The sequence below is a fragment of the Spermophilus citellus genome (assembly GCF_964194105.1).
Source record: "Spermophilus citellus genome assembly, chromosome: 13".
NCBI classification, from domain to species: Eukaryota; Metazoa; Chordata; class Mammalia; order Rodentia; family Sciuridae; genus Spermophilus; species Spermophilus citellus.
Window position 1 is genome coordinate 90,924,256 of NC_138193.1, and position 26,725 is coordinate 90,950,980.

At 32.6% G+C, this 26,725-nt stretch overlaps 1 protein-coding gene across 11 annotated transcripts in view; it reads right to left on the reverse strand.

Moving 5' to 3' along the window:
* Nucleotides 1-26,725, reverse strand: part of BIRC6 (baculoviral IAP repeat containing 6) — a 218,837-nt gene that overhangs the window by 65,727 nt on the left and 126,385 nt on the right. For 10 of the 11 annotated variants that reach the window (XR_014018696.1, XM_081265581.1, XM_081265578.1 and 7 more), the window contains 13 exons: nt 21,278-21,840; nt 20,419-20,594; nt 19,161-19,257; nt 18,815-19,009; nt 17,808-18,008; nt 15,550-15,829; nt 14,092-14,348; nt 13,735-13,843; nt 10,500-10,721; nt 8,695-9,475; nt 6,449-6,592; nt 5,872-6,001; nt 67-198 (listed from right to left, as the gene is read on the reverse strand). Coding sequence is in view for 10 of the 11 variants with exons in the window: in XM_081265581.1 (XP_081121707.1) it covers nt 67-198; nt 5,872-6,001; nt 6,449-6,592; nt 8,695-9,475; nt 10,500-10,721; nt 13,735-13,843; nt 14,092-14,348; nt 15,550-15,829; nt 17,808-18,008; nt 18,815-19,009; nt 19,161-19,257; nt 20,419-20,594; nt 21,278-21,840 (3,287 nt within the window). In the remaining variant the exon portion in view is untranslated. The remainder of the gene's footprint in view (nt 1-66; nt 199-5,871; nt 6,002-6,448; nt 6,593-8,694; nt 9,476-10,499; nt 10,722-13,734; nt 13,844-14,091; nt 14,349-15,549; nt 15,830-17,807; nt 18,009-18,814; nt 19,010-19,160; nt 19,258-20,418; nt 20,595-21,277; nt 21,841-26,725) is intronic. The other variant, XM_081265573.1, reaches the window with a different exon arrangement.

Genomic DNA, 26,725 nt, shown 5'->3' on the forward strand with positions numbered 1-26,725 from the left:
TAAATATAAATTGCTTTATTTTATAGAAACTGAAATGAAATAAAGATTATAAACCAGAAAGCATACCAGAGGCAACAACAACACTGTAATTGTCTTGAAATCCATTTTCCGCCTTAACTTTTTCTTTTTCTTCATGGTTTTTCTTTTCTTTGTCATCTTTTTGTTCACTAATTAGTTTAGCTGTGATACTTGGAGTATCTGTAAGAAAATATTGTCTATAATGTACTATTGTTTCTCTAAATCATTGAGAAGGGAAGCAATAAATGATTTCAGAAGACTATACAGGATATTGCTCCTAGACTAAGGCAATCTAAAGAAATTTAGAAGAAATGCTGTTAAAGCCTGATGGTTTAGTGCTTCCTTATAAAAATGAAAGGAACATGGTACAGTTTGTAAGTAAGAATATTTAAGTTTCAACCTCTAAAGTTTTATGTATTTCAATACTACTATCGCTAAAGGCAGTGAAAAACCTTAAAAACAAAAATTTGCTTTGGTTTAAGCAGAGTTCATACCTACAGCTAATTCAGGCCTCGAAACATAGATACCAAGAAAATAATATTAATTTCAAAGTAATAGGGAAAAAAGAACAAAAATTAAAAATAAAAAAACTTTACAACTGCTAGAAGAAAACAAAGGTTCAATACTCCAACATATTGGTGTGAGCACTGACTTCCTTAAACAAGAGACCTAACGTGCAAGAAATAAAACCAAGAATCAGTAGGTAGGACGACATACAAATTAAAAAGTTTCTGCACAACAAAAGAAACAACTAAGAGTTCAAAGAGGTAGCTAAATTGTTTTCCTCCAAGTTTTCCTACTTGGGATCAATCCAGCACCATCGCACCTACACCTTCGTGAGCCCAATTCGGAGAATGTGAAGCAGAGAGGAATGGGCCAAAATTGAGGTGAATCTGGGCTCTCTGATCCAGAGAGAACGTAAGAGCTGTTGGCACAGCGGGCATTAAAACTGTCACTCCAGAGGGGCTTAAGTGAAGAGTCTGAGGTGAGCATGCTTCTTAATTCAAAGAACCCCCTTCTGAAAGATACTTTGCTATGAGGAGGGAATTAAGGAAATGAGATTCTAGACTCAAAGATTCATATCAAGGAATTAACTCTTACAGATAAAGGGAAAAGACAAGTGGATCTTGGAAGATAATTATTCTAAATATGCAGGGAAGAACCAAAGTTGAAGGTTGTTTTTCTTAGAGAATATCATTTGTCATATTTATTTCATCAAGAATCTGAAGATTTGTATGTAACAAGAACTTTACTCTTCTAAAGACTTCAAGATTGTAGGAATAAAAGGGGAGTCATAATTCTCAAAAGAGTATTTTTTAACCAACAATAAATTCCAATTTGAAGTGTTCTTCATTAAACATTGTTCCAAAAACCGAAAAAAGGAGAGCCTACAGAATGTGGGATCTTTGTCAGCTGCTCTTCCAAAAAGGGGTTAATATCATGAACATATAAAGACCTCAAAATGCATACCACCAAAACAAACAAACAAAAACCCATCAGTAAATGGGCCAAAGAACTAACACAAATGGCCAACAAAAGGATGAAAAAAATATTCAACATCCCTAACAATCAGGGAAATGCACAACAAAACAACATTGTAATTCCACCTCATTCCAGTCAGAATGGCAATCAACAATAGAAATAGTAAGAAATGCTGAAGAGGATGTGAGGATAAGGGCACACTCATACATTGTTGGTGGGACTGCAAATTAGTACAATCACCTTGGAAAACAGTATGGAGATTTCCTCAAAAGACTCAGCAAGCACCACATACAGGCAGAGGAATGAGAAGTTATGCTCCATTTGTGTACAATGTGTCAAAATGTATTCTACTGTCATGTAAACTAATTAGAATAAAAAAAACTAGGAATGAAACTACTATAGGACCCAGCTATTCACTAATTGATATTTATCCAAAAGACTAAAATCAGCATATTTTAGTGATACACATATATCAATATTCACAGCAGTGCAATTCACAATAGCCAAGTTTTGGAACTAGTCCAGGTGCCTGTCAAAAAATGGATAAAGAAAATGCAGTATGTATACACAATGAAATTTTACACAGTTATAAAGGAGAATAAAATTATATTATTTGCTGGTAAATGAATGAAGTGGAGAACACCAAGCTAAGTGAAATAAGCCAGACTCACAAAGGCTGAATGTTTTCTCTCATGTGTGAAAGATAGAAATATGGAATTAAAAAATAAAGGTAGGGGGCTGGGGATGTGGCTCAAGCGGTAGTGCACTCGCCTGGCATGCGTGCGGCCCGGGTTCAATCCTCAGCACCACATACAAACAAAGATGTTGTGTCTGCCAAAAAACTAAAAAATAAATATTAAAAAATTCTCTCTCTTAAAAAAAATGTTAAACAATCAAATGACAAATGACAGTATCTTTTGTAACATCTTCTATTCCCTTGTTTGAGTATCTGAAAATATAAAGGCTTTTTACTACTAATTGTTGATTGTGTTTTGTTTTTATTTTTGTGAAATTAGAAGAAATCAATGAAGTAAATCTTAATGGCAAAAATATGGACACAAGATTTAGTGAAGTATATAAGTAACAAAATAATTCACAAAATGAACTTATAGTATCATCAGGGAGGAAAACCATGTGAAGAGCACTAGTTGATAATAATTTACATAGTACAACAAGAAGTTGAATTAATTTCCATTTATGCACTCTGCTGTCTCCAAAATAAAACACAAAAACTACACAGCATTCAAATACCAAAAGATATGACCAAGAAAAATTTTTCTTAACCTCATTTTTGAAACTGTAATAGACAAGACATGCTATCTGGTTTGGAATTCCACTTCTGCACAAGACAGAATAAGAACCAGATTTACACTCCCACTTGAAATAATAATTAGGTGAATACATTTAATAATATTTTGCAGACAGTGAGCATGACACAGGGCAGTTCCACAAAGTTTGGATACATGGAAACAAGTCTGGTGAGCTCTAGGAGAGTGTTTCCATGTATTGTACGGACAGTTTCTCAGATCAAAGCTCAGCACAATCCATGTGTCACTCTGGTTTGAAGATAAAGAGCTGAGACTTTAGGAAGACAAATACACTTGGTTGCAATCATAAGGCACATTTATGAGGGAGGAGTAATTTGCACATAGAATTCCAGGGATCTAGGGACACTCTTCTTTGAGTCTCCAGCGTTTACTAAATAAGCAAATACACATGACAAAATAATCAAAGTCCAGGAAAAGTATTACCCAAAAAGAACAGGGGGAACAATCCCAGGGTCTCAAATGAGGGACCAGTGAATTACTAATTGAGTACCCAGAACCATATAGCCTCTGAAGTGGGGTTAAATAAATTTTATACTTGCATTTTCAAACCTATTACTCTATTTCTTTTCCAATACAATACATCAATTTAAAGCTAATTTAAATTAAAAATTCAGTTTAGTCTCAACAGTTATATAGTTTGGTAATTCTCAACAACTTCCAAATTAGACAACATAGATTTATTTTAAAAATTCTATCCTCACAGTAAGTTTCACCTTACATTAAAACTTTATATGATCCTACCTAATAAAGCTTAAAAGCAGGTCCTAAAAGCAATTAACTACTTAAACTAACATAAGTATACTTCTGGGAAAAAAATTTATAGAACAAAAAATAAACCAGAACCCAAGAAAATAGCACTCATGTTTTTCTGGAATCCAATAAAATTTTCAGACAAGGAGGCAAGAATGTACCATCTAATGTGAGGAGAAAAATAATACACACTGCCCAATGTGTTCAAGAAAGTAGAATGCTTGTACACTTTAAGTAAGGACAAGGACATTTAAAAAAAGAACCAAATCAAACTTCTAAATATTTGACATAGAGATGCATAAATACAAATATAGTGACCTGTAAACTGTATTATTTATTTAAAACCAATGGTGTCAAAAATTATTAATAAAATATTTCTAAATTACTTTTATATTTCAATACATATTGAAATAAATATATGTAACATGTATCATAAAATGACCAAAGGTCATAAGCCCACTTCAAAGGGTTAAAGAACTGCTACAAAGAGGTTAAATTTAGCACATAAGTTTTGATGTGGTATATTTACAAACAATTATGTTATTTGAATATTTATGTAATAAATGAAATTATGTTTAAAAATTAAAGGGAGGGGCTGGAGTTGTGGCTCAGAGGAAAAGCGCTCACCTAGCATGCATGAGGCACTAAGTTTTTGTATCCACCTATTACTAAAGAATAAATATTACAAAAAAAAAATTAAAGGGAATTATTTTGTAGAATATTCTAAATGATGGAATACAATGTTTTACAATAGCATTCTTAGAAAACTAATAAAAAATGTTAAAATTTCAGTTATTTTATAGTAGAATGTAGTTTTGAATTTCAAGTTAAATATATAAAATATCAATAATTAAATTAAATTTAAAATAAATTTAAATTAAATTTATTCCCTTCATCTATTTAATTAATTTTTATTTTTCAATTTTATTTATCAGAAAAGAGCCTCTAAAATCAGATTTTCAAAAAAGTTCAGCTGTAATAGATAAGACATTTTCAAGTTAGAAACCATGATTTTTAAAATAAGTATGACAGTATTATAACACTGCACTAAACAGTTTGTTAAAAGGTAGGAAAGAATTTCAATTTTTGCATACAGCTGTTTTACATACAATGACTATGAATTGAAAAAAAATCTTTTTTTTTTTTTTCCTTCTTCAGAGATGGAGTCTCACTATGTTGCCCAGGCTGGGACTGAACTCCTGGGCTCAAGCAATCCTCCTGCCTCAGATGGGACCAATAGGCATGCACCACAATGTCTGACTTAGAAAACAATATTTTTACCTTACTCAAAGTGATCATACCTACTTATATGGTTTAACTTAAGTTAGCACTTGTCTATGGTAACAACTCTCCAATCTATTCAACCAGTTTTTTTTTTTTCTAATAAGCTTTAGATTTGTATTTTCCTCTGGTTAATGAACATCTCCAGCTTTTATATGATACTCCTATTCTTCCTTCAGTTGATAGTGATCCCTCTTAAGTATACAGTATATTTATACTCTAATACACACATTGACATTTCCAGTTTATTTTTAAATCTAACACACATAAACCCATAATTACTTTTAGGGGCAGAATGTGTCCTGCTTACTTTCACATCAATAGGCTAAATTCTAATTATACAAGTATCTGCACATAGCAGATATTCAATAAATTCATTGACTGATTAACTGGGATTTCTAAGAGGCAAGAAATAGAACTATCTAATGTAGATGCATTCTGCTATTAAAAACTGCTTTAAAAAAAAAAAAAAACAACCTATATGTTGCTTAAAAGCACACACTATACTACAAGCATGAAACCTACAGAAAATGCCTTCTGCTTTCTTCACTAATGGCTATACATGATAAGGTGACAAGACACTTCTACCTATTTCATTATCATCTCTTTATCACTCACTTTGTCCCTATATTTAGAAAACATTTATTAATAAAATTTCTCTTATCCAATCTAATGCCTTGCAATTCATCACTACAGAATGACCAGAGGGTTTACTTTGGTAAAATTCCATCAATGATTTCCAATGCCTGATCTGCATTTCTAGCTGCCCACTTTGTCATTACTATGCATAAGATACATCATACCAAAAGGACTACTCATGCCTGAATGCACTGTACATTTTGTCCAATTAATAAGTTTTTTATTCATGCTTTGAACTATAAAGATATTTTGACCTTTTCTAGTCATTAAGTGGTTGATAAGTGAGCAGAAGCAATGAAATAAAGTTATAAAATAGAATTCCACACACATCTAACAAAGTAAAAGAAAAATTAATACTTAAAATCTGACTTGCCTGACACTCTGTCAAGAACATCTGATAATGTTGTTGAGACTGGTAAATGAAGAGTACGAAACTTGTGTCCTGCTCCATACATTGGATGCTGAATGACATGGCTAGTTGCATTAATTCTACCTTTGTACAGCTGAAAAATGAAGAAATTAAAGAAATTAAGAAGTCCACATTTTAGAATATATATCATTAAGAATCAATTTCAAAAACATATAAGAATGAAAAGTTCAATAAAGCACACAAAACACAAGTGTTTGATATATTTCTTTAAACGTTATGTTTGCCATGATTGTTGTTAACTTTTCCATTAGCAGCATTGTACCTAATATTCTGTTATTTCGCCCCCCCCAAAATCAAATCAAACTACTTAAGGTACAGTATAGGAAAAATTATGTTATTGAGATGGTGGGAGGTTATCCTCAAGAGAATTTCAAGTCCTGATATCAAGTATAGTTTGCTCCAGTTTCGGTTTGCTATTTTGAAAATTAGATGAATGTGAAGATAAGTACACACTCAAAAATTAACTATGAGATATATTTACACAGAGGTAATCATTAAAATTTAAGTGTTAAATACTCACCGGACAGGGAGACTGAAGAAACATTGTCACTTTCTCGTCTTCCAGCATCAACTGTAAAAACAGTCTTCTTATAAACCCTGAAATATTCCCTGATGTTGGAAGATTCCCTCTTTGGGGAGATGTCTGAAATAGTTCACAAAGAACCTGGCAAGAGATTAAAACAAGTTCACTGCAAATTTGTTTATAGCTTTTATTTTGAAGAATAAACAAGAAATTAAGAACGTAGATTAACAAGTATATATCTAATACATTTACATCAAATCAGCAACTAAAGAAACAATCAACTTAAAATATATGAATACAGGGCTGGGTTGTGGCTCAGTGACAGAGCACTTGCCTCGCACATATGAGGCACTAGGTTCGATCGATCCTCAGCACCACAGAGAAAAAAAAAAATAAAGATATTGTGTCTATCTATGACTAAAAAAATATTTTAAAACAAATATATGAATACAGTTAAATTCAAAACATAAGAAACATTTCTGAGTATAAGAGAATTTACTACTAAAAGTAGGGTGCAGTGGTCCATTCTAGGGGCTCAAGTTCAAATCCAACCCTGTCTCTAAATAAAATAAAGAAAGGACTGGGGATGCAGCTCAGTGGTTAAGTGCCCCCTGAATCCAATCCCTGATACCTACCTCCCCCTCCCCCAAAAGAAAAGAAATTACTACTGAAGAGTCTTTCACACAAGAAACTTTAGTCTATATTAATATGGTTACAACAAAAATTATTTTATAAAGTATGTTAAAAATATAAAACAAAGGGCTGGGGATATAGCTCAGTTGGTAGAGTGCTTGCCTTGCATGCACAAGGCCTTGGGTTCAATCCCTAGCACCACAAAAATAAACAAACAAACAAAGTCTTAAAATGAGACAGAGGTGATAAATCAGGCCAGAAATCAACTGAACAGAAACAATTCAGGATACTCAATGACACATATCAAAATTTCAAGTATCTATAACCAAGCCCTTGGTCAAAGTTGATAACGTATAATTTCCCTTTAACTGCAGTAATCAGAAGGGTATTTTCCCAACCATTAAAATTATTATAAGGTATCTTGTTCTTCCTCTTAATAAAGTTGAATCACTCAATATTTTTGACAACTTTTCACTGATACCCCTTAATCTACTAACAAAATTTGATCTCAATAAGCACTATTAAATAAGAGTAAAGTTTTATTAGTGTTTTCCCTGTGTCAAAGAGGCTCTGTAATATAAACTCTATTAGACACACACGCGCATGCACTTGCTTGAGAGAGAGAGAGAGAGAGAGAGAGAGAGTGTGTGTGTGTGTGTGTGTGTGTGTTTGGAATATTTAATCATGGGAGCTGGGATTGTGGCTCAGCGGTAGAGTGCTTGTCTAGAACATGTGAGGCCCAGGGTTTGATCTTCAGAAAGATCAAACTATAAATAAAAATAAACATTTTTTTAAAAAATCCTGGCAAAACATCCTTAAAGACAGGTATTACTAGCCCTGTTTTACATGTTAAACAACTTGTCCAAGGTCATAAAATCCAGAAACCTGTAGAATTTGACAAATACCAACTTAGAATTTGCCTTGAAATAATTCTAGGTTTCAAGATTTTAGGTCCCTCAGGCTTAATACAATAAATCATCTTTCACATTTTAATTTTTTATTCTGAGACAGGGTGTCACTAAATTGCTGAAGTTCACCTTAAACTTATCATTCAGCCTCCAGAGTTGATGAGATTAAAGGTCTGAGCTACAACGTCTGGCTATCTTTTTTATGTGATTTATCTAGAGCCTCCTATGTGAAACCTACTATAAGTCTATATAATGAGAAGCAAATTAACAGTCATAGAAATCTGGCTACAGCAAAATACAATGTTTAAATGCAGATGTGGTAAACAATGATCACAGTAAAGTGTTAATCTTCTTCCAGCAGCTAAAATATTATTCTTTTGGTCTTGTTCTTTTCAATTGGGAGATTTGGAGGGGTGCTAAGATCTACATAAAGAATCCCTATGTATGAATTTCCCAATCACCTTATCATAAAGAATAAATTATTTTTGAGACCATATATTTTGAGGGGGCAGAGAGGAGATATTGGTACTTCATTTTAATTATAGTTTAAATTCAAATTTTCAAATACCACTTATCTCAAGTTTACCATCATCTGGCCTTAATACATAACCCTCTCTATTTTATTCTTCCGGTGCAATGTGATAGTATATTAAAATAACAGACAACCAAAACCTAATACAGTTCAAGTTCTTCTCCTCTTACCTGTGCCATAAGCTTTTGATTATTAGGATGGCAGGAAATACACTGCAGAAAGAACGCAACAGTTGCATTCTCAATTGCAGTACGCTGTTGAGTTGTCAATCCTGTTGCAGCAGCTGAAGAAGGAGAAGCTGATCTTGCATTGGTCTGTTGTGCACCTAAGCTGTGTCCTCCAGAAGTGGACCCAGAATGACACAATAAAAAAAGAAGTGCTGTCCACAGTGGATTGACTTCAGAACCACCAAGCCAATCTTTCATAATATGGCTATTGCCAACTTCTGTCAAAAACCTAAGAATAGGGGCAACCAGGTCTGCTGTGATAGGCATTTTATTACAATGCTGTGGAACATGATGCCGCCTGAGTTTATCCTGGGAAATATCTATTGACTGAGCAATGCTTTCTGAGTAAGAAATGTGGCTAAAGCAAAAACTAGCCAGACTCCTCACAAGAAGAGAAGGCAAACCCGAGTCTAGTAACTGTTTGATAGCTTCTGGAGACTGAGAAGAAGAAGCAAGGGTTGCCAGATGTGATTCAGTTAGTGTAAGAGGTGCTTGTGCATTTTTAGAGTCATCTGTTAAAGATGAACTAAGGTCCTGCTTTTTGCTATCATCTGTCATGGACAGACTGTGGTGACACTGCACTGGAGGAGGGGTAATTCCCATCCAGCCCATAAGTAATGAAAAATAATTTGGGTGTATGTGACACATGGAGCAAAGTAGACTGTCGACAGCTTTCTTCAAAACCATGTTGCAGGGAAGAGACATGGACCAATTAAAAAGTAACCTAGGGAAATAAAAGATACCATATATTAATAATATAGTTATTTTATAAAGAAAAAATCCATTATTTAAATATTTCTATTATAGATCAAATATACTGACAAAAAATATAGTTTATTTGACACTTAACAATATGATACTATAATTTAGATACACTGGACTTGGTAAAATGAGTTCAGAAAATGAAGTGACTTACATTAAATGGTTCTATCATTATCGATATAATCTTAAAAAAAATCATGGGAAAAACAAAAAAAATTATAAGAAATGTTTAGGTTATATATGAAATTTAAGTGGTGTAAGTTCATGTTTACAAATCGAAAATTTAGTGAGGTTCACTAATAAATCATGGATTATGCCAACTGGTAGGGCCAAATATGAAGATAAAGAGATTAAAAAAACAAAGGCTTACCTTCACTAAGCCTTCATGGAACTATTCAGAAATAAATACAATATTTTGCTACCAACTTACAGTTATCTATTAGTAAGTTTGGCAAAACCTTAGCCAAGTATGATGAAGAAATATGAGTAAATGAAAACTAGTTGTCAAAGACAATGTAGAAAGTAGTCTTTCAAAAATATGTAGCTATACTTTTCCTCCAAAATGGTACATTAATAAAGATAAAACATCCTAATGGATAAATATGCAAAGGAGAACAGACACAATACTCTATGAAGACGTACCCAAAGCATTCTGATTTCAGGCAAGAAAAGCAGGCAGCATTGCTAATACATTTTCTTAAAACAAGAAGAAAATATGGGGGTGTAGATCAGTGGTACAGTGCGTTTCTAGCACACACAATGCCCTTGATTCTATTCCCTAGCAATGAAAAAAAAAAAAAATAGGTAGCGTGTGCGCACGCACACACACACTAATTAAACCTATGTGACATCCTATTTAAAACTGATTAGATTTACTACTTTCAAAGTATATTTATCCAAATACACATGTAAAACACTGTTTAATAATTGAAAACCTGAAGTAATCTAGTATTAGGAGGGGGGATTTTTTTAATCATCATACTTACTCAAAGAGTTCTCGGTCCAGCAGTGCTGGTAAATCATATTCTACCAGCAGTTCATAACTATGCCAAAGAATTGCTGCTACACAGTGCAAATGAGAAGGAGACGGCATGAGAAGACCATATTCTATTGTTGAAGAGCTAGGGCATAAGTAGTTCATCCGGCCACTTCTCTTCATAGCAGCCACTCTTGCAGAATCACTGACCCATTTTAACAAGGCCTGAATTCTTCAAAGAAGAAAATGAATTCCAATAAATAATAATGCCACAACTAACATTTCATTAAATATCATTTTGGCATGTAGGCAAAATGATATTTAATGAAATAGTAGAATATACTACTTGTTCTGAATCATTTTAATTTCAAATGGGAGGAACTAAGCAACTAGGATGTAGTTGCTCCAGTTTTCCAATAACATTACCAATTTTAAATAAAGCATTATTTGAATTAATAGTATTTAAATTAAATAATACTATTATTTAATAAAGCTCAGTAAATATTTTTTTACTTCTTACCTTACCTATAAACAATATGTTTAAATGTCTAAAATTACGGAATATACATCTTAACAAACTCCTCTAAATTTTCTGTCCTCTTACAGCAAATTTACACTAGATACAGCGGTGATCTGAGGACACTTGTTTATTGTGCAGGATCTGATCAAAACCAGCATGCTTACTGGAAGCAGTCACCCACCCTCACTCATTCTGACAATGGAATATGTCCTCAAACACATACTGTGGCAAATCTCACTTACTCCCAATCCCCTAAGGCTACAGATCAGTAAAACACATCAAAGTATGAATCACTGGCTAAGAACAAAACACTTTTTTTTTTGAGAGAGAAATTTTTAATATTTATTTTTTAGTTTTCAGTGGACACAACATCTTCATTTTACTGTATGTGGTGCTGAGGATTGAACCCAGTGCCCCGCGCGTGCCAGGCCAGCGCGCTACCACTTGAGCCACATCCCCAGCCCAAGAACAAAACACTTTTAAAAGAAACAATACTTTAGAGTTTGTATAAAAAAAAAAAACTAAAAAAAAAGTTATGATTTATTGTCCAATTATTAAAATACTACATTTGTATCTGATTTTCTAGTGTAGACCACAAAATTCAAAATTCATTGCTTTAGATTAAAAGAAATGAGGGCAGAGGGCACATAATATTGCTTAATATTCTCTCTCTCTCCTAAAGAACTGAAAGGTAAGACTCTTAAATACTTAATTGTTTATGACAGGACATAAAGATTATTTGGAGAAAGAAAAGGAAGATGAGATAATTAGGGACAAGTAATAATTTCTTATTCCAGGGATTTCCGCAATCTTGGCATTAATGTTAGTTCTAAAGGATAAGCAATCATGCTTTGAAAAATATGTGGAGAGGGGCTGGGGATGTGGCTCAAGCGGCAGCGCGCTCGCCTGGCATGCGTGCGGCCCGGGTTCGATCCTCAGCACCACATACCAACAAAGATGTTGTGTCCGCCAAGAACTAAAAAATAAATATTAAAAAATTCTCTCTCTCTCACTATCTCTTTAAAAAAAAATCTCTCTCTCTCTCTCCTCTCTCACTCTCTTAAAAAAAAAAAAAAGAAAAATATGTGGAGAAAATTAAGTTTAATTTTCTATTTATGATAAAACTAAAATTTAAAAACTAAGCAATTTAGTTCTAAGAGAATTTAAGCAACCTATCTAGAAAAATAAGTACTCATTTCTAAAATATATTTTGTGTTTAAAATATATTTTAACTCTACTAACTAAATTTGGCAAAAAAAAAATTGTTATTTACTAGGTAAAAAAAACTAATTGCAATCATTTACAATGTAAAATACTTATCATACAGTTTTATATAAAGTAAAACACTTAGGGGAAAAACTACCCTGCTTAATATTTTGAAGACACCATGCTAAAAATATATTTACAATGTTAAAAACGAAAATTTAAATTTTTCTAATCAAAAGAATGTGCAAGGACTGGGGATGTGGCTCAAGCGGTAGCGCGCTCGCCTGGCATGCGTGCGGCCCGGGTTCGATCCTCAGCACCACATACAAACAAAGATGTTGTGTCTGCTGAAAACTAAAAAATAAATATTAAAAATTCTCTCTTAAAAAAAAAAAAGAGAATGTGCAATTAATAGGGCAAAACTAAGTGACTACTATTACACTATTTATGAGTAAATATTAATCATCTTTCCCTGAATGCCTGCACTATTAAGCACTTCATTGCATACACCCAAATTGACACCCTCCTTGCTGGGTGATACTGCTCTGTCTCCCCAACCATGAAGGCACAGAGCAGAACTCAATTAACCTGTTCTCTCTAGTACTTAATAAAATAGCAAGCATATAGACATTATTATGTAAATACCTATAAAAAGAGTAAGTACCCACCAAAAAGTTAACAATTTTGATAATAATTTATAAAGTAAGAAGTTAAAATACTGAAGGATTTCTTTTTCAATATAAAGAACCAAAACCTTAAAGGATAACTTAGGAAATATATCTCTAGCTCAGGAATTATTTATATTACTTTTAAATTCACATATTATATATATGCCCATATACCATATATGAAATGAAATGAAAGAATACCAAACAGTTGCTCAAATAACGTTTCAGAAGTACTTCAGAGTTTTTATCAATTTGGAGTAGAAGATTTTAAGGTAGAATCATATTAGGAGAACCCATCAAAATTACTTATATGTAGAAACCACTAAACATTTAGCTCAAGTGTTCAGATATTATTAGTATAATATTGTTTCACCTTGTGGGAAGCAAGAAAAAGAAGGACAGCTATATAATCGATATGTAAAAACTTAGAACATTACTACTGCATTATCAAAATATTCCAAATACTTACTGTGGACACAATTTATATGTTTATATATAATTAGTAAGTACTAATTGAGATAGCATGATTATGGTACCATCACCTTATAAAGGTCATATCACAACATGGTTGACTTAAAAATGTTTTTATTCCATTCCAGTCTTTAAAAGAGAGACTACGAATTCTGCTTGAGTTCAACTTTACTCAAAATACATCCAAATACATGAAAACTTATGTTATTCACGATAATCTCTAAAAGTTGTACTATTGTAAATAGCTAGATACACTAAAAATAACAATACCATCTTAACTTTTATGTAATATTGTATAAGGACAAAGTATGGTAAGTAACATTCATTACAGCTATATTTGTGTACATGTGTGCTTCAATGAAATCAGGATCATCATATACCTGTCTTTTGTTCCAGGATCCTGAGTTGTACCAAGCTGGTAAAGAATATCTATGGTAGAGTCAGAAGACAGTCCATTCAGTCTTCCAAAAAGTAAAGGGCTATTCAAATCTTACAACAGAAAAGAAAAACAATAAAGTTACTAGATAAATAAATTTGGAAAGGGAAGAAGTGCTTAATTTTTAAGTGATTCATTAAAAACAAATCATAAAATCTAACAAGAGAAAACAAATTTGAAAACTAATGAAGCTAAAGAGAAATTGATTTCAGAAACAGGGATAATTGTCAAGATTGCTTAAGCCAATTGTGATTGCTTTGTAGGATAATGTAAAATATAAAATATCAGAGTTAATTGCCACCTGTAGGATCGCTGCCTGATGCGGCACAATTTCTCAGGAGAATGTCTATAAGCTTCAGGCCAATTCTAGTAGACTGTAGTCCTATCTTTACAAGCACAACCTCAATATTGGGTGAATGCATTCCACAGTATGGTGACATCAATAAAGCAGCACAAGTCTGTAGAAGATTAGCAGTAGGTGCAGCAGCACTTGCCATCATTCCTTCCAGGTCACTTATGTGGGTAAGGCAATGATGCAACAGCCGTAACCATCCAATACTGAAATATAAACACAAAATTACTTACAAGATGAATATAAGTAGCTCAAGTTATTTCACAGATAGAATAAAACTTTTTAAAACATCATTATATTTTGTTTCTTAAAAATCACCAGTTAAGGGTTGAGAAGTATAGCTCAGTGATAGAGCACTTGCCTCGCATGCATAAGGCCCTGGGTTCAATCCCTGATACCACCAATAAATAAATAAATAAATAAATAAATAAATAAATAAATAAATAAATAAATAAATAAATAAATAAATGGAGCAAATGGTAGACGTCTGCAAAATCAATAAAGAATTATGGGGCTGGGGATGTGGCTCAAGTGGTAGCGTGTTCACCTAGCATGTGTGAGGCACTGGGTTGATTCTCAGCACCACATAAAAATAAAATAAAGATATTAAAAAAATCGATAAAGAATTAAACACACAGAAAGTTTGCCCTATAAGTATTTAAGTGCTCATACCACCAGGAGCTATAAGCTTGCTTTAAAACAAACAAACAAAAACAGCCACTGACTCAGTTTTTATCTTTTTTTTTCTTTCTAAATAGCAACTGATTAAGATCATAGAGTTGTAAAACTTGAAAATAGAAAAATACTGAATTTTCTATTAGGTAAAATTTTCAATAAAACTTCACTATAAAATTTTTAACCATAAAAACTTATCAAAATGTTTATTACAGGACGTATTCATGTCCTAATATGTTTCATTCAGACATAATACTTTTAATAACGGGCTTTTAGGAGTTATCATTCAAGATTAGTTCCCTCTTTCTATAGTCAGTTTGCATGATTCAAGTATTCAGATATACTCCTACTTAAAAGCAAGTGGGCATGTGGGAATCCCTATACAGACCATGACTCCCTCCTGCCACCCCCGCCCCCCGCAAAAAAACCCCACATATACATACACAAACCCTGAAAGCTACAAACATATATGTCCCACTGTTGGTCAACTCAAAAGATTAAACACATAAAAATCTCAATTTCAATCAATCGCAGGATTCTCCTTCCATAAAATTGCTGTCTCTATTTCACCTAATAAAAAATTAAGATATTATATAGATATTATATGTACAACCTATGGAACAAAAAACTTCCTAAAACCTTAAAAAAAAAAAAAAAAAAGACCATGAGATGAAAAATTTCAGGGGGAAAAAAAAAAACCTTTTTAAAGAATAAAGGGGAAAAAAAACATACCTTGTTTTAGATACCTGATCTTCAGATGGAAGAAAGGGATTATTAACTGTTGCTGAAGAAGTGGTACCAAACGCAGTGAGGCCCAATAATTTAATTTGTGAAAGGCCTAAGGTGCTGGCATCTCGTGGACGATGTAGTCTAAGGCAGACAGCAGAAGCTACCTCAGCTTTTACAAGCTGAATTTTTATGTAGGTGAGACCACTGGTAACAACAGGAGTGGACAAAGGTAGCATATTTACCCCATCTGCACTTACTTCAACAGACACTGAGGATGGGCAGGCTATAAGAAGAGAAAATTGAACAACCACAAACAGAAAAGTGAACTAGATTTCAAAATCTAATAAAAATCCAAGTAAAAGAGCAGCTTTCAGTTACATTCACTATAAACTTAATTAAAAAATTCATACACCAAATCATACTTTCTCAGAGAATTTCATCATAATTAGTTTTGGAAGTATTTAGCAATATTAAATATTTGATCCTCAACATAATAGAAAGATCATATTCAAATGTTTAACATTCACCTAAAAAAAGAAAAACACAGTAACTTAAGATGTGCAATCCAAACAACCAAAAAGGCATTTACTTTATCATTTCTACTTTATTCAAAATTGCCATGAACAGGGCTGGGGTGTAGCATGATAGTTGAGTGCTTGCTTAACATGCAGGAACCCCAATGAGGTAACAAATGACAGCTACCACAGGAAAACTGTTTCTCCCTACCATAGCACAGAAGTCCATATATTAAATGCATCTCCAACTAAAACCATCTTAAAATGGGGTTTTAATTTTAATTTCAATGGTAAAATTAGGACTAAATTTTAATAATATATCAGAATTACACAGGGAATTAGAGAATTCATACCAATTTCTAAAATTGAACTTCAAAACCTTTTGAAGAAAGTGTTTATACAGCAGACACAGTGAAAAAAAAAATTAGGTAATTCAATTCCCCACAAGAACAAATGGTACAAAAAAAAAAAAAAAGAACAAATGGTACACCTTATATTGAAGTCCATATTTGATTTGAAAGCCTTTGTTATCTCTACTGAAGCATACATATGTCCAATGTCTGCTCCAATCCAAAAGTAAAACCAAAACTGTTTCGTTAAGCACACGTAAGCAGGAAACTCATAAAACATTTGCATTTTCATACCAGAGTTCCCCTTTATATTATGTTTCTTCTCTGCATTAGTCTTTTTCCCTTCTAATTTATATTAACTATATCTGTTTGTATCTAGTGGTATGGACTCAATTACTAATTGGATATAATAGTCTAAATCTTCAAATCAGAAGAAAAAAGTTTTTTCTTCCAAATATGCCTGAAATCTGCAAATTTCCCATTGGTCTTCATTCAGTTATTGGGTGATACTTGATAGTAATGACAATCAATATATGAATATTGAAGAGTCCAATAAAGATTAAATTATACTAAAACAATCGAAGTCCATAAAAAGCAAAATAGTATTTTACTTTCTTTATGAATACTTCTAGTTTCTGCTTGACTTAATCTAATCTTATTTTCTAAAATTTATTTACCCTACAAAGCTATAAAATACAATCAAGAAATACTCATCAAATTATACAATATTACAAAAGGCTATGTCATAATAAATATGAAATATAAATTTTGAGTTCACACTCAAATAATGAAAATACTACTCTAAAAATGTCACAAAATTCTTTGTAGAGGTAATTATCTTCCAGTAAAGGTAGGGTAAGGCATGCAAATAAATCTAAGCGAATTTTACATTTCAGGGTTAGTAAAGAGGACCAACGTAGACAAACTAAGACTGCTAACAAACATTACTCACAAACAAAATGAGTAAACAAACTCATTTTGACATAAAATATTAATAATAAATTGGGAGAAAAGAAAGGTTGAACAACATATAACTGGACTATATTTTTCTGGACTTCATCAAACACTATCTGTTTGAGGATAACAACCCTATCATTTCATTTAATGGGAAATAACTTGAAGGTAGTGTTGATTATTCCACCAAAATCTGCTCCAAAATTATAATCTGGTAATCATACCTAAGCCCTTAAATTTGATAAATATTTTTCTTTTGTCGGGGCTGGGGTTGTAGCTCAGCGGTAGAGCGCTTGCCTCACACATGTGATGCACTGGGTTTGATCCTCACCACCAGACAAAAATAAACAAAATAAAGGTTAAAAAAAAAAAACATTATTCTTATTTCAAGTGTTTCTAAATTATAATTTATTGTCATAATGCTTTATAAGCCATTACTTACTTGCAAGAGATGCAAGATGAGGTTGGATGTGTATCTCTTTCAGTAGCACTGCTGCAGGAAGGTGAATGGTAAGGTCACACCATGCCTCCTCAGGCAGAAAGATGTAGGACCAAGCAGCAGAGCGAGCTCTTCGATGGGGTGGTGTCGCCTGTAAAAGCACTTCAGCTGGTTGGGCAGTAGGACTGCTAGATGTGATTGTACCTACAGAAGACATTTTAAATAAATAAGAATTTGTCCCCCCCACATATGCAATAAAGCATTAAGAACAACAACAACAACAAAAAAGAAATAAAATCAAGAATCAATAAATGGGATGGATTCAAACTAAAAAGCTTCTTCTCAACAAAAGAAACAATCAGTGAGGTGAATAGAGAGCCTACAATTTGGAAACGACTTTTTACCACATGCACATCAGATAGAGCACTAATCTCTAGGATATATAAAGAGCTCAAAAATCTTAACACCAAAAAAAAAAAAAAAAAAGAACCCAATCAATAAATTGGCCAAGGACCCAAACAGGTCAAATAAATATCATATTTATTATGACATAGCCTTTTATAATATTGTATTATTTACTTGATGAATACTTCTTGATTGTATTTTATAGCTTTGTAGGGTAAATAAGTTTTAGAAAATAAGATTAGATTAAGTCAGAAACTAGAAGTATTCATAAAGGATGTAAAATACTTTGCTTTTTATGGACTTCGATTGTTTTAGTATAATTTAATTTTTATTAGACTCTTCAATATTCATATACTGATGGACATCATTACCCAAAGTACATGTATGAAGACATGAATGGAGTGATTGTACTTTGTGTACAACCAGAGATGAAAAACTGCTCTATGTGTGTGATATGAATTATATTGCATTCTGCTGTCATATATAACACATTTTGTAAAAGGAAACTATTCAAATGACAATAATAGTTAGTTTAATAACTAATTTTCCTTTATACCAGTGAATATATGAAATAAATTCATAATAACATGCAATCATTTTCCTACCCAGGGGTGCAAAGTTATGGATCCCTTCCGCATTGTCAGGTTCAGAAGCTAGTATTCTCGTTTTCAAAGTACTGTCAACAGCTTTATTTGGACCAGAATCAAGAAATTTCATAATTGTTGATACCATACTTCTTGCAGTGTTCACAATAGCCCTTGTACTTGTAACCATGTTGTTGCAAATGAGCTGAACACCACCTAAGTTAACAAAGAATACTGAATGAAAATTATCTTAAAACAGATGCTTTGACATCAAGAGTCAACAATCACAGAAGACTACAAAAGGGAAAACAGAGTGTACTATCAGAATGATTACATGTAAATAAATGCTTTTGAAATTTTATCTTACCCATATCGTGGAATGCTTTCAAGGCATCACTAGTATCCAATACTCTCAAAATAAACCACAATAATGGTTCAGATAACTGGCAAGTAGCAAGAGAGCCCTAAAAAATAAATATGTATATTATAATTTTATATCTTCCTATTAACCAAGAAAACTATTCTTCTAAGTCCATATAATATTCCTTTATAATTTTTATAAACTGACAATCTTAAATACACTAAATACAAGTTATCTGCCAAAGCACATAAAAAAAACTTATCTGAATCAGAAAGACAACTATCTCCTCTTTGTACTCAAGAGTAACTTGTAAGCAACTACCTTCATTTACAATTATAATTTCATCCTTTAGTGTGCATTCATTGTTTTCCAGTAGACACTAATTTCCTTAAAAAGAAATTGCATCTACTCAATTCCTTTGCATTTCCAATTGAAATATAATTATACATTCAAAAACATTTTAAGTAAATGACAATTATACACTGATATATACAAAAACTCCCTAAGAAATGTGTTGAAATCTGCATTTGAAAAATAATAAATGGACAAAACAGTTTAAAAGAAAAAAAACTGGTTCCTATAATTTCATTTTTTTTTTTTTAGAGAGAGAGAGAGAGAGAGAGAGAGAGAGAGAGAGAGAATTTTTTTTTTTTAATATTTATTTTTAGTTCTCGGTGGACACAACATCTTTGTTGGTATGTGGTGCTGAGGATCGAACCCGGGCCGCACGCATGCCAGGCAAGCGCGCTACCGCTTGAGCCACATCCCCAGCCCCCTATAATTTCATTTTTAACAGAAAATAAAGAAAAGCAAACATTCTAACGTATTTTTCTTTTTGAAGTTATTCTAATTTTTCGTAACTGAAAAAAAACTAAATAAACAACATAAATTTGAAAAACGGTCATATTAAATTTTCTTACATATCATTTATAAAGAACATCCTATTCAACTATGTTGTTTTTAAGGAAAAGGAAAGAACCACTTCCTGGGCCCATAAAAAGAAATCTAAAGTTTAAGAACATGCTAAATGTTGTATTTATATATCACTGTAGTCCTTGGAAAATATCACCTTGAGAAACTACTCCCCAACTTCTATTAATAAGCCTATAATCCTCACCTATTGATACATTTTTAAATATATGATATGAATACTAATCTGTTTCTGTTAAAATACATATATAAGTATGTAGGTAGGTAAGTATTTCTCTATTCATAATATCAAATATTACATGAAATACTGTAACTGTTGGTGAATTTAACTTACTTGTCTGCCCATATACCCACAGGCCATGTAGGTTAAAATTGGCTGTAACATCATGTGGACTGTAGAAGCTTTTTTACTTAGTGTTGTCAGTATGGTAAATAATCCATCCCCAACTGATATGGCATCTAACCCACCATGAAAATTTTCATGTTTGGTGAGATGTAATCCACTTGCCCCTAGTTTAAATAGAAGATTACATATATTTTTTTAAAGTATATCCTTAAAAGCCAGTACTAATCAAAAGTAAATTTTTCCAAAACCACTGAAGATGATAGGAACAGTTAAACTACACACACATACCCCTAGAGATAACAGTATCTATTCATAAAAGCAAGATTTTTGGATATTTTCTTTCATAAAAAATAAAGAGAAAAATAGATGATATTCTTCAAGGAGAGAGAAAATAAATGATATTAGTATGCAACTATGCATCATAACATCTAATCAAAAAGAAGATACAGTGACAAAGAAAGCAATATAAACAGGCCAAAATAAGTAAAATTTTAACAAAATGATGCAATATAACTTTTCTTCCTATTGAAGCTAAAACAATAAAATATAAACTTTAAATCACAGGAACTTGAATTTTAAATAAAATTTTATATTTCATTTTCAAAGAAAATGTACATAAATACATTTTTTAGTGGTCTCCAATACAAAACTTGATAACAAATTCTTTAAGTTGAAAACATTAGAGACAGTTAGTTGTACCTTACAGAACCTAATTTAAGTGAAGCCACTCCACATGTCTTCACTAATAAAAATCAGTCATCAGAATCTTACAATAAAGTAGTTTTACATTATAAAGTAAAACTGATGTACCGGAAACAATTATAAAATTAATATTCTCAATACGTACCAATTATCATTGCCATGGCACTGCTATTACACAAGCCTAGAGCAGACAGAATCTGGCTCATAATCTGTTGGTTAGCTAAGACTAAGTCAGCAACGTATGCAGGAGATCCAGGCATACTGGTACTGCTTCCATTGACATCTTTGCCTCCTGAGACTTTTTCTTCATCTGATACACTATCTGTTGTATTGGTGGTCACAGACACTCTCGCGCTGTATTCCCTATTGCTTGAAAGAGGCAGCTGTACTAAAATGTTAACAAGTTTTAACAAATCAAACATGAGTTGATCTCTTGTCATTTCACCACAAACAGCTTTTGCATCACCTGGGCGAATGAGGTTGGCAAAAAGTCCCCCAAAGCATGCTCGAGCACCCACAGAGCTATCTGATCCACTTCTTGACATTACTTTGTCTGAGCAAGTGATATAGTGATGCACCAAGAAGGTGACAGATTCTATCACAGCAGAAATAGTACTAACTGAAACAACTTCAAAATTCTGCTCCAGAGTGAATTCTAAGAGCTTCACTTGAGCATCCAGAGGTCCTTGTCCTGTCTGAAAGGCACCCCTAGAGAAAGAAAGAAAGAGTGTTAAAAATAAAATCATTTAAAATAGTTTAGCTAGAAGTAACTATTTCAATACAACAAAGTTACAAAAAACTTTCTTTGATAGTTTCCATCTCACTTTTGTTCTTGCCTCCAGTTTACACAAAACCAAAATGACTTCCCTTCTAAATAGAAAACTTAAGGATATGTAATTAAAGCTGCAGACTATGATATTTTAATATCACAGGGCAATCTTAATAATGGAATGAGCTCTCATTTATTATATCCTCAAATGTTCCTATTATGAATATTGATTTCAATTCTCCAAAATTAAGTGTCAATCAAAACATTTTTATGTACTAAAACAGTAAAACTCAAGTTCTGGTTATGCCCAAATAAAGAATGCTAGAAAAAGTATCATTCCCAACCTAACAATAAAAATGTCAAATCAGGGCTGGGGCTGTGGCTCAGCGACAGAGTGCTTGCCTAGACTGCATGAGGCACTGAGTTTGATCCTCAGCACCACTTAAAAAGAAACAAACAAAGGTATTCTTATCCATGTACAACTACAAAATAAATAAATAAACAAACAAACAAATAAATAAATAATAAAGGCAAATGAACTACAGTCATAAGTTTTCTTAAACTCAGAGAGCTGAAGTCACAGAGAAACCAAAATGCTGAAATCCGTGAAAACAAATGTGCTGCCCAAGAGAATGGAACAAAAGCCCTGGGTTTCCTGTAGAAGAATGTAATAAAAAGAGATGCTGGTGATGTACAAATGAGTAAGAAATTCAGCTATAATGTTTAACAAATTGCTAAAGGATGAATGTATCCTAGGGAGATACCATAGTCCATATCCGCTCACAGGCTTCCTCTGTGACCCCACATCCCTGTATTTGGCTGCTCCTGATGTCTATCTTTCAAAATAAACCAGAAAGAAATCAGAACTATATTATTTTAAATTCTGAAATTATACAGAGTAAGTAAATATTACTTAAAATAAGATTAATAAAATGAAGACATACATAATAGAGCTAAGGCAATTAGCATTTTTAAAAATTTTAGTAATAACTAAAAAAATAGTGGAAATCAAACTACCAAAAAATTTTCCAAAAGTTAGCAGAAAAATATATTTTAAAAGAAACAGGTCAATTAAATAGAAAATTATGAAAAAGACTAATTTTAATCCAGTATATCAATAATTGCTTTAAAAGAAAGTAGTCTAAGCCTATTACATTAGCCTATTACATATCAGAACAATAACTTAAGCTAAATCCGAAGGTCGAATTAAACATGCTTTACAGAAAGTGAAAAGAAGGAAATAATAATATGACAGAAATTAATTAAAACTTGACCTTAAGAAAAAAACAAAAAAAAAAGAAAAGAAAAAGAAACAACACCAGTATAACTATTATCTGGTTCTTTGAAAGTACGAGTACTACTGATAAACTTCTAGTTAGAATAATACCCTCACACCTAAAAGATAAAAATTACCAATACTGGAAATAAAGAAATCTCACTAAAGCCCCTATAACCATTAGGAGAATATGGAAATATGACAAATAATCAATTCAACAATGTAAAGGAAGGAAAGTAAATGATTTCCTTCAGTACACAGACTACCATAGCTTACTCAAAGAAAAAAAAAAAAGAAAGAAAGAAAGAAGAAAGCTGGGAATATAGCTTAGAGGTAGACTGCCTGTCTAGCATGAGTGAGACCCTGGTTTCCATTGCCAGAACTGAAAGTGGGGGGGTACCCCTGAATAATCCTACATCTATAAAATAACATAAAATTTTGATATAAAGCCAACTCCAGGCCCAGAATACCTCAATAGTGATTTTTACTACCAAATATTTAAGTAATAATACACATTTTACACAACCTTTTCCAGATAATTAAAAAGAGAACATTCATTTTATAAGTCCAACATTACCTATATACAAAAACCAGACTTTATATGGAAAAAATACAAATATCCCTCAAAAACACAGATTCCATAATCTTCAACAAAATATTTACTAATTAAGTTCAGCATCATATAAAAAGGATTAACACATCACAAAAACTGGATATATCCTGGGAAACACAAATTAATGGTCACTTAAAAAATCTTTTTAATTAAAATAACAAGCTAGGAACAGTGGTGTACACCTGTAGTTCCAACTACTCAGGAGGCTGATGTGAAATCTCTTGAGCCCAGGAGTTTTAGCCCACCGTGAGCAATATGTACTCCACCTAAAAACAACTAATATGTGAACAGACTAAAGAATAAACAACATTTGATCATTTCACTACAAGCAAAATAGTTATCTTACAAAATCCTTGAGACATTCATGATTTAAAAAAAAAAAAAGGCCTTAGCAAATTAGAAAGAAGAATCTCTTCAACTTGTTACAGGCATCTATAAAATAAACTACAACTAGTAGCATATCTAATTCTGAAAGACTGAGGGAGAAAAGAAAAAAGAACAATTTGTACAATGTCTATTCAATACTATACCTAGGAAGAAAAGGTGGGGGGGGGGAGACTGTCTATATTCTTTGACAGTATAGCTATGTACAAAAAAAAAAAAAAAAAAGCTATAACTGTTCCCAAATAGATATATACATGTACACAGACATATATATACACAAACAGGATATCACTCAAAATCCAGTAGGATTCTTGGGGTTATTTTGAAAATCAACAAGCTAATTCTAGAATTTATATAAAAAGGCAAAAAGAGTCCAGTGTTGCAAGTTCAAAGCCAAGTACAGCAACTTAACAAGGTCCTAAGCAATTTAGCAAGATCCACTCTAAATTAAAGGGTGGAGAGAAAGGGGATGAAGATGGGGCTCAGTCATTAAGCACCCTTGGGTTGAATCCCTGGTACCCCCCCCCCCACACACACACACAAAAAGACCAAAAGATCTAAAATACCTGAAGTAATAAAGTCGGAGAAGCCACATTACCAGACATTTTTTAAATGCCAGAAAGGTAAAAGAACACTGTGATTTTGAATAAAGAACAGACAGAAACACCAATTCTGTATCATAAAGTCACAAATAGACCAAAATAAAATAAATCAATTGATTTCTGGGGAAAAAAAATCAGGAAATTCAAATGAAAAACAAGATACTATTTTTAACCACAGTCCAGAATCAATGAGATACCTATAGGCAAAATATCTTAAGCTCCTGAGCAAACACGGAAATTAGATTCCACAGACCAATAGAAAATATCTCCAAAACATTCACTTGATAAAACTGAATGTTACCCTTTTTGGTGGTTCCAGGGATCAAACCCAAGGCCTCCTGCATGATGTGTGCTAAGCTAGAGCCCCAGACCTGAATAACTCCTCTACAGTAAGAATGAGTATTTCAATATTGAATTAATCTAATTAAAGAACTATTGGCTAATTTAATAGGATACAAGAGACTTTCTATAAAACACACAAACAAACATAGGAGTCTCCTTGGCCGCACTCTTCTGGATCATGTTAAAGAAATTATTTCAGGGAAATTTATGAGGTACATGCAGTGTAAAAAGTTGTGGAAAGTAGTTGGGGCACAGATCTCAAAATACTTCCACTTAAAAAAAATTGGATATAACTAATGTTAACTGTAAATAACTGTTAATGTACTGAAGTTTCATAAGAAAACCTTTAATGTTATACAATCCCTGTGGATAGAACTATGCTAAAGCCTACACCTAATAACAAGGTTTAGTGGTCCCACTGCCATAAAAATGTAATAGTATAGTTAACAGAAAAACAAAATAATGATGACTGATCATTACTTGTTCACTAATTTTATTTATATCATCCAAAATCTCACAAATTCCTCCCAATAAAATACAGTGTTTTCATGTTAATGTTTTCAAATTTATATATCTAAATCATTACAGTCCCCTGTATGTTTCTGTATATGCTTTATATACTCCAAATAAGTTGAATTACAATAATATTGTTTTTAAAAAGTTATAAAAGGGGCTGGAGTAGCAGCTCAATGGTAGAGAACTTGCCTAGCACACTGGGTTGATCCTTAGCACCACATAGAAAATGAATGAACAGCTGGGCACAGTGGCGCGCACCTATAATCCCAGAAGCTTGGAAGGCTGAGATAGGAGAATTATGAATTCAAAGCCAGCCTCAGCAACAGTGAGGTGCTAAGCACCTCAGTGAGACCCTATCTCTAATAAAAACACAAAATTGGGCTGGGGATGTGGCTTGGTGGTTGAGTGCCCCAGAGTTCAATCCCTAGTACCCTTCCTCCCAAAAATGAATAAATAAAATAGAAGTATTGTGTCCATCTACAACTAAACAATTTTTCAAAACAAAGTTATAAAAGGAAAGGAAACCACTGTGTCAGGAATTTCACTGTTTTTTAAAAAACAGGTTATTACAAATTGCTCATTTTTATGTTAAATTTTAACATTAATGTTTAAAGGTTCACATAATACACAAATGCTTTTAAACACTTTGAAAATTACGTGTATGTATATATGTGTCTGTGTATATACACACATACATATATATATGGACACGGACGGACACACACACACACACAAACACACACGTTTACATGCACTTGTACTTAAGAATAAAGTTAAATGACACTGACATCTTCACCTTTTCCTGCTTGTTTTACATTACTGGGGATCAAATCCAAGGCCTCACACACAATAGGCAAGTGCTATACCACTGAGCTACATCCATAGCCTTTTTTTTTTTTTAATTTTTTTAGTTGTAGATGGACATAATATCTTTATTTTGTTTATTTATATGTGGTGCTGAGGATCAAATCCAGGGCCTCACACATACTAGGCAACCGTTCTACCACTGAGCCATAACCCCAGCCCCCCTAGCCCTTTTAAAATTTTATTTTGATACAGGATCTCACTAAGTTGCCCATGCTGACCTTAAT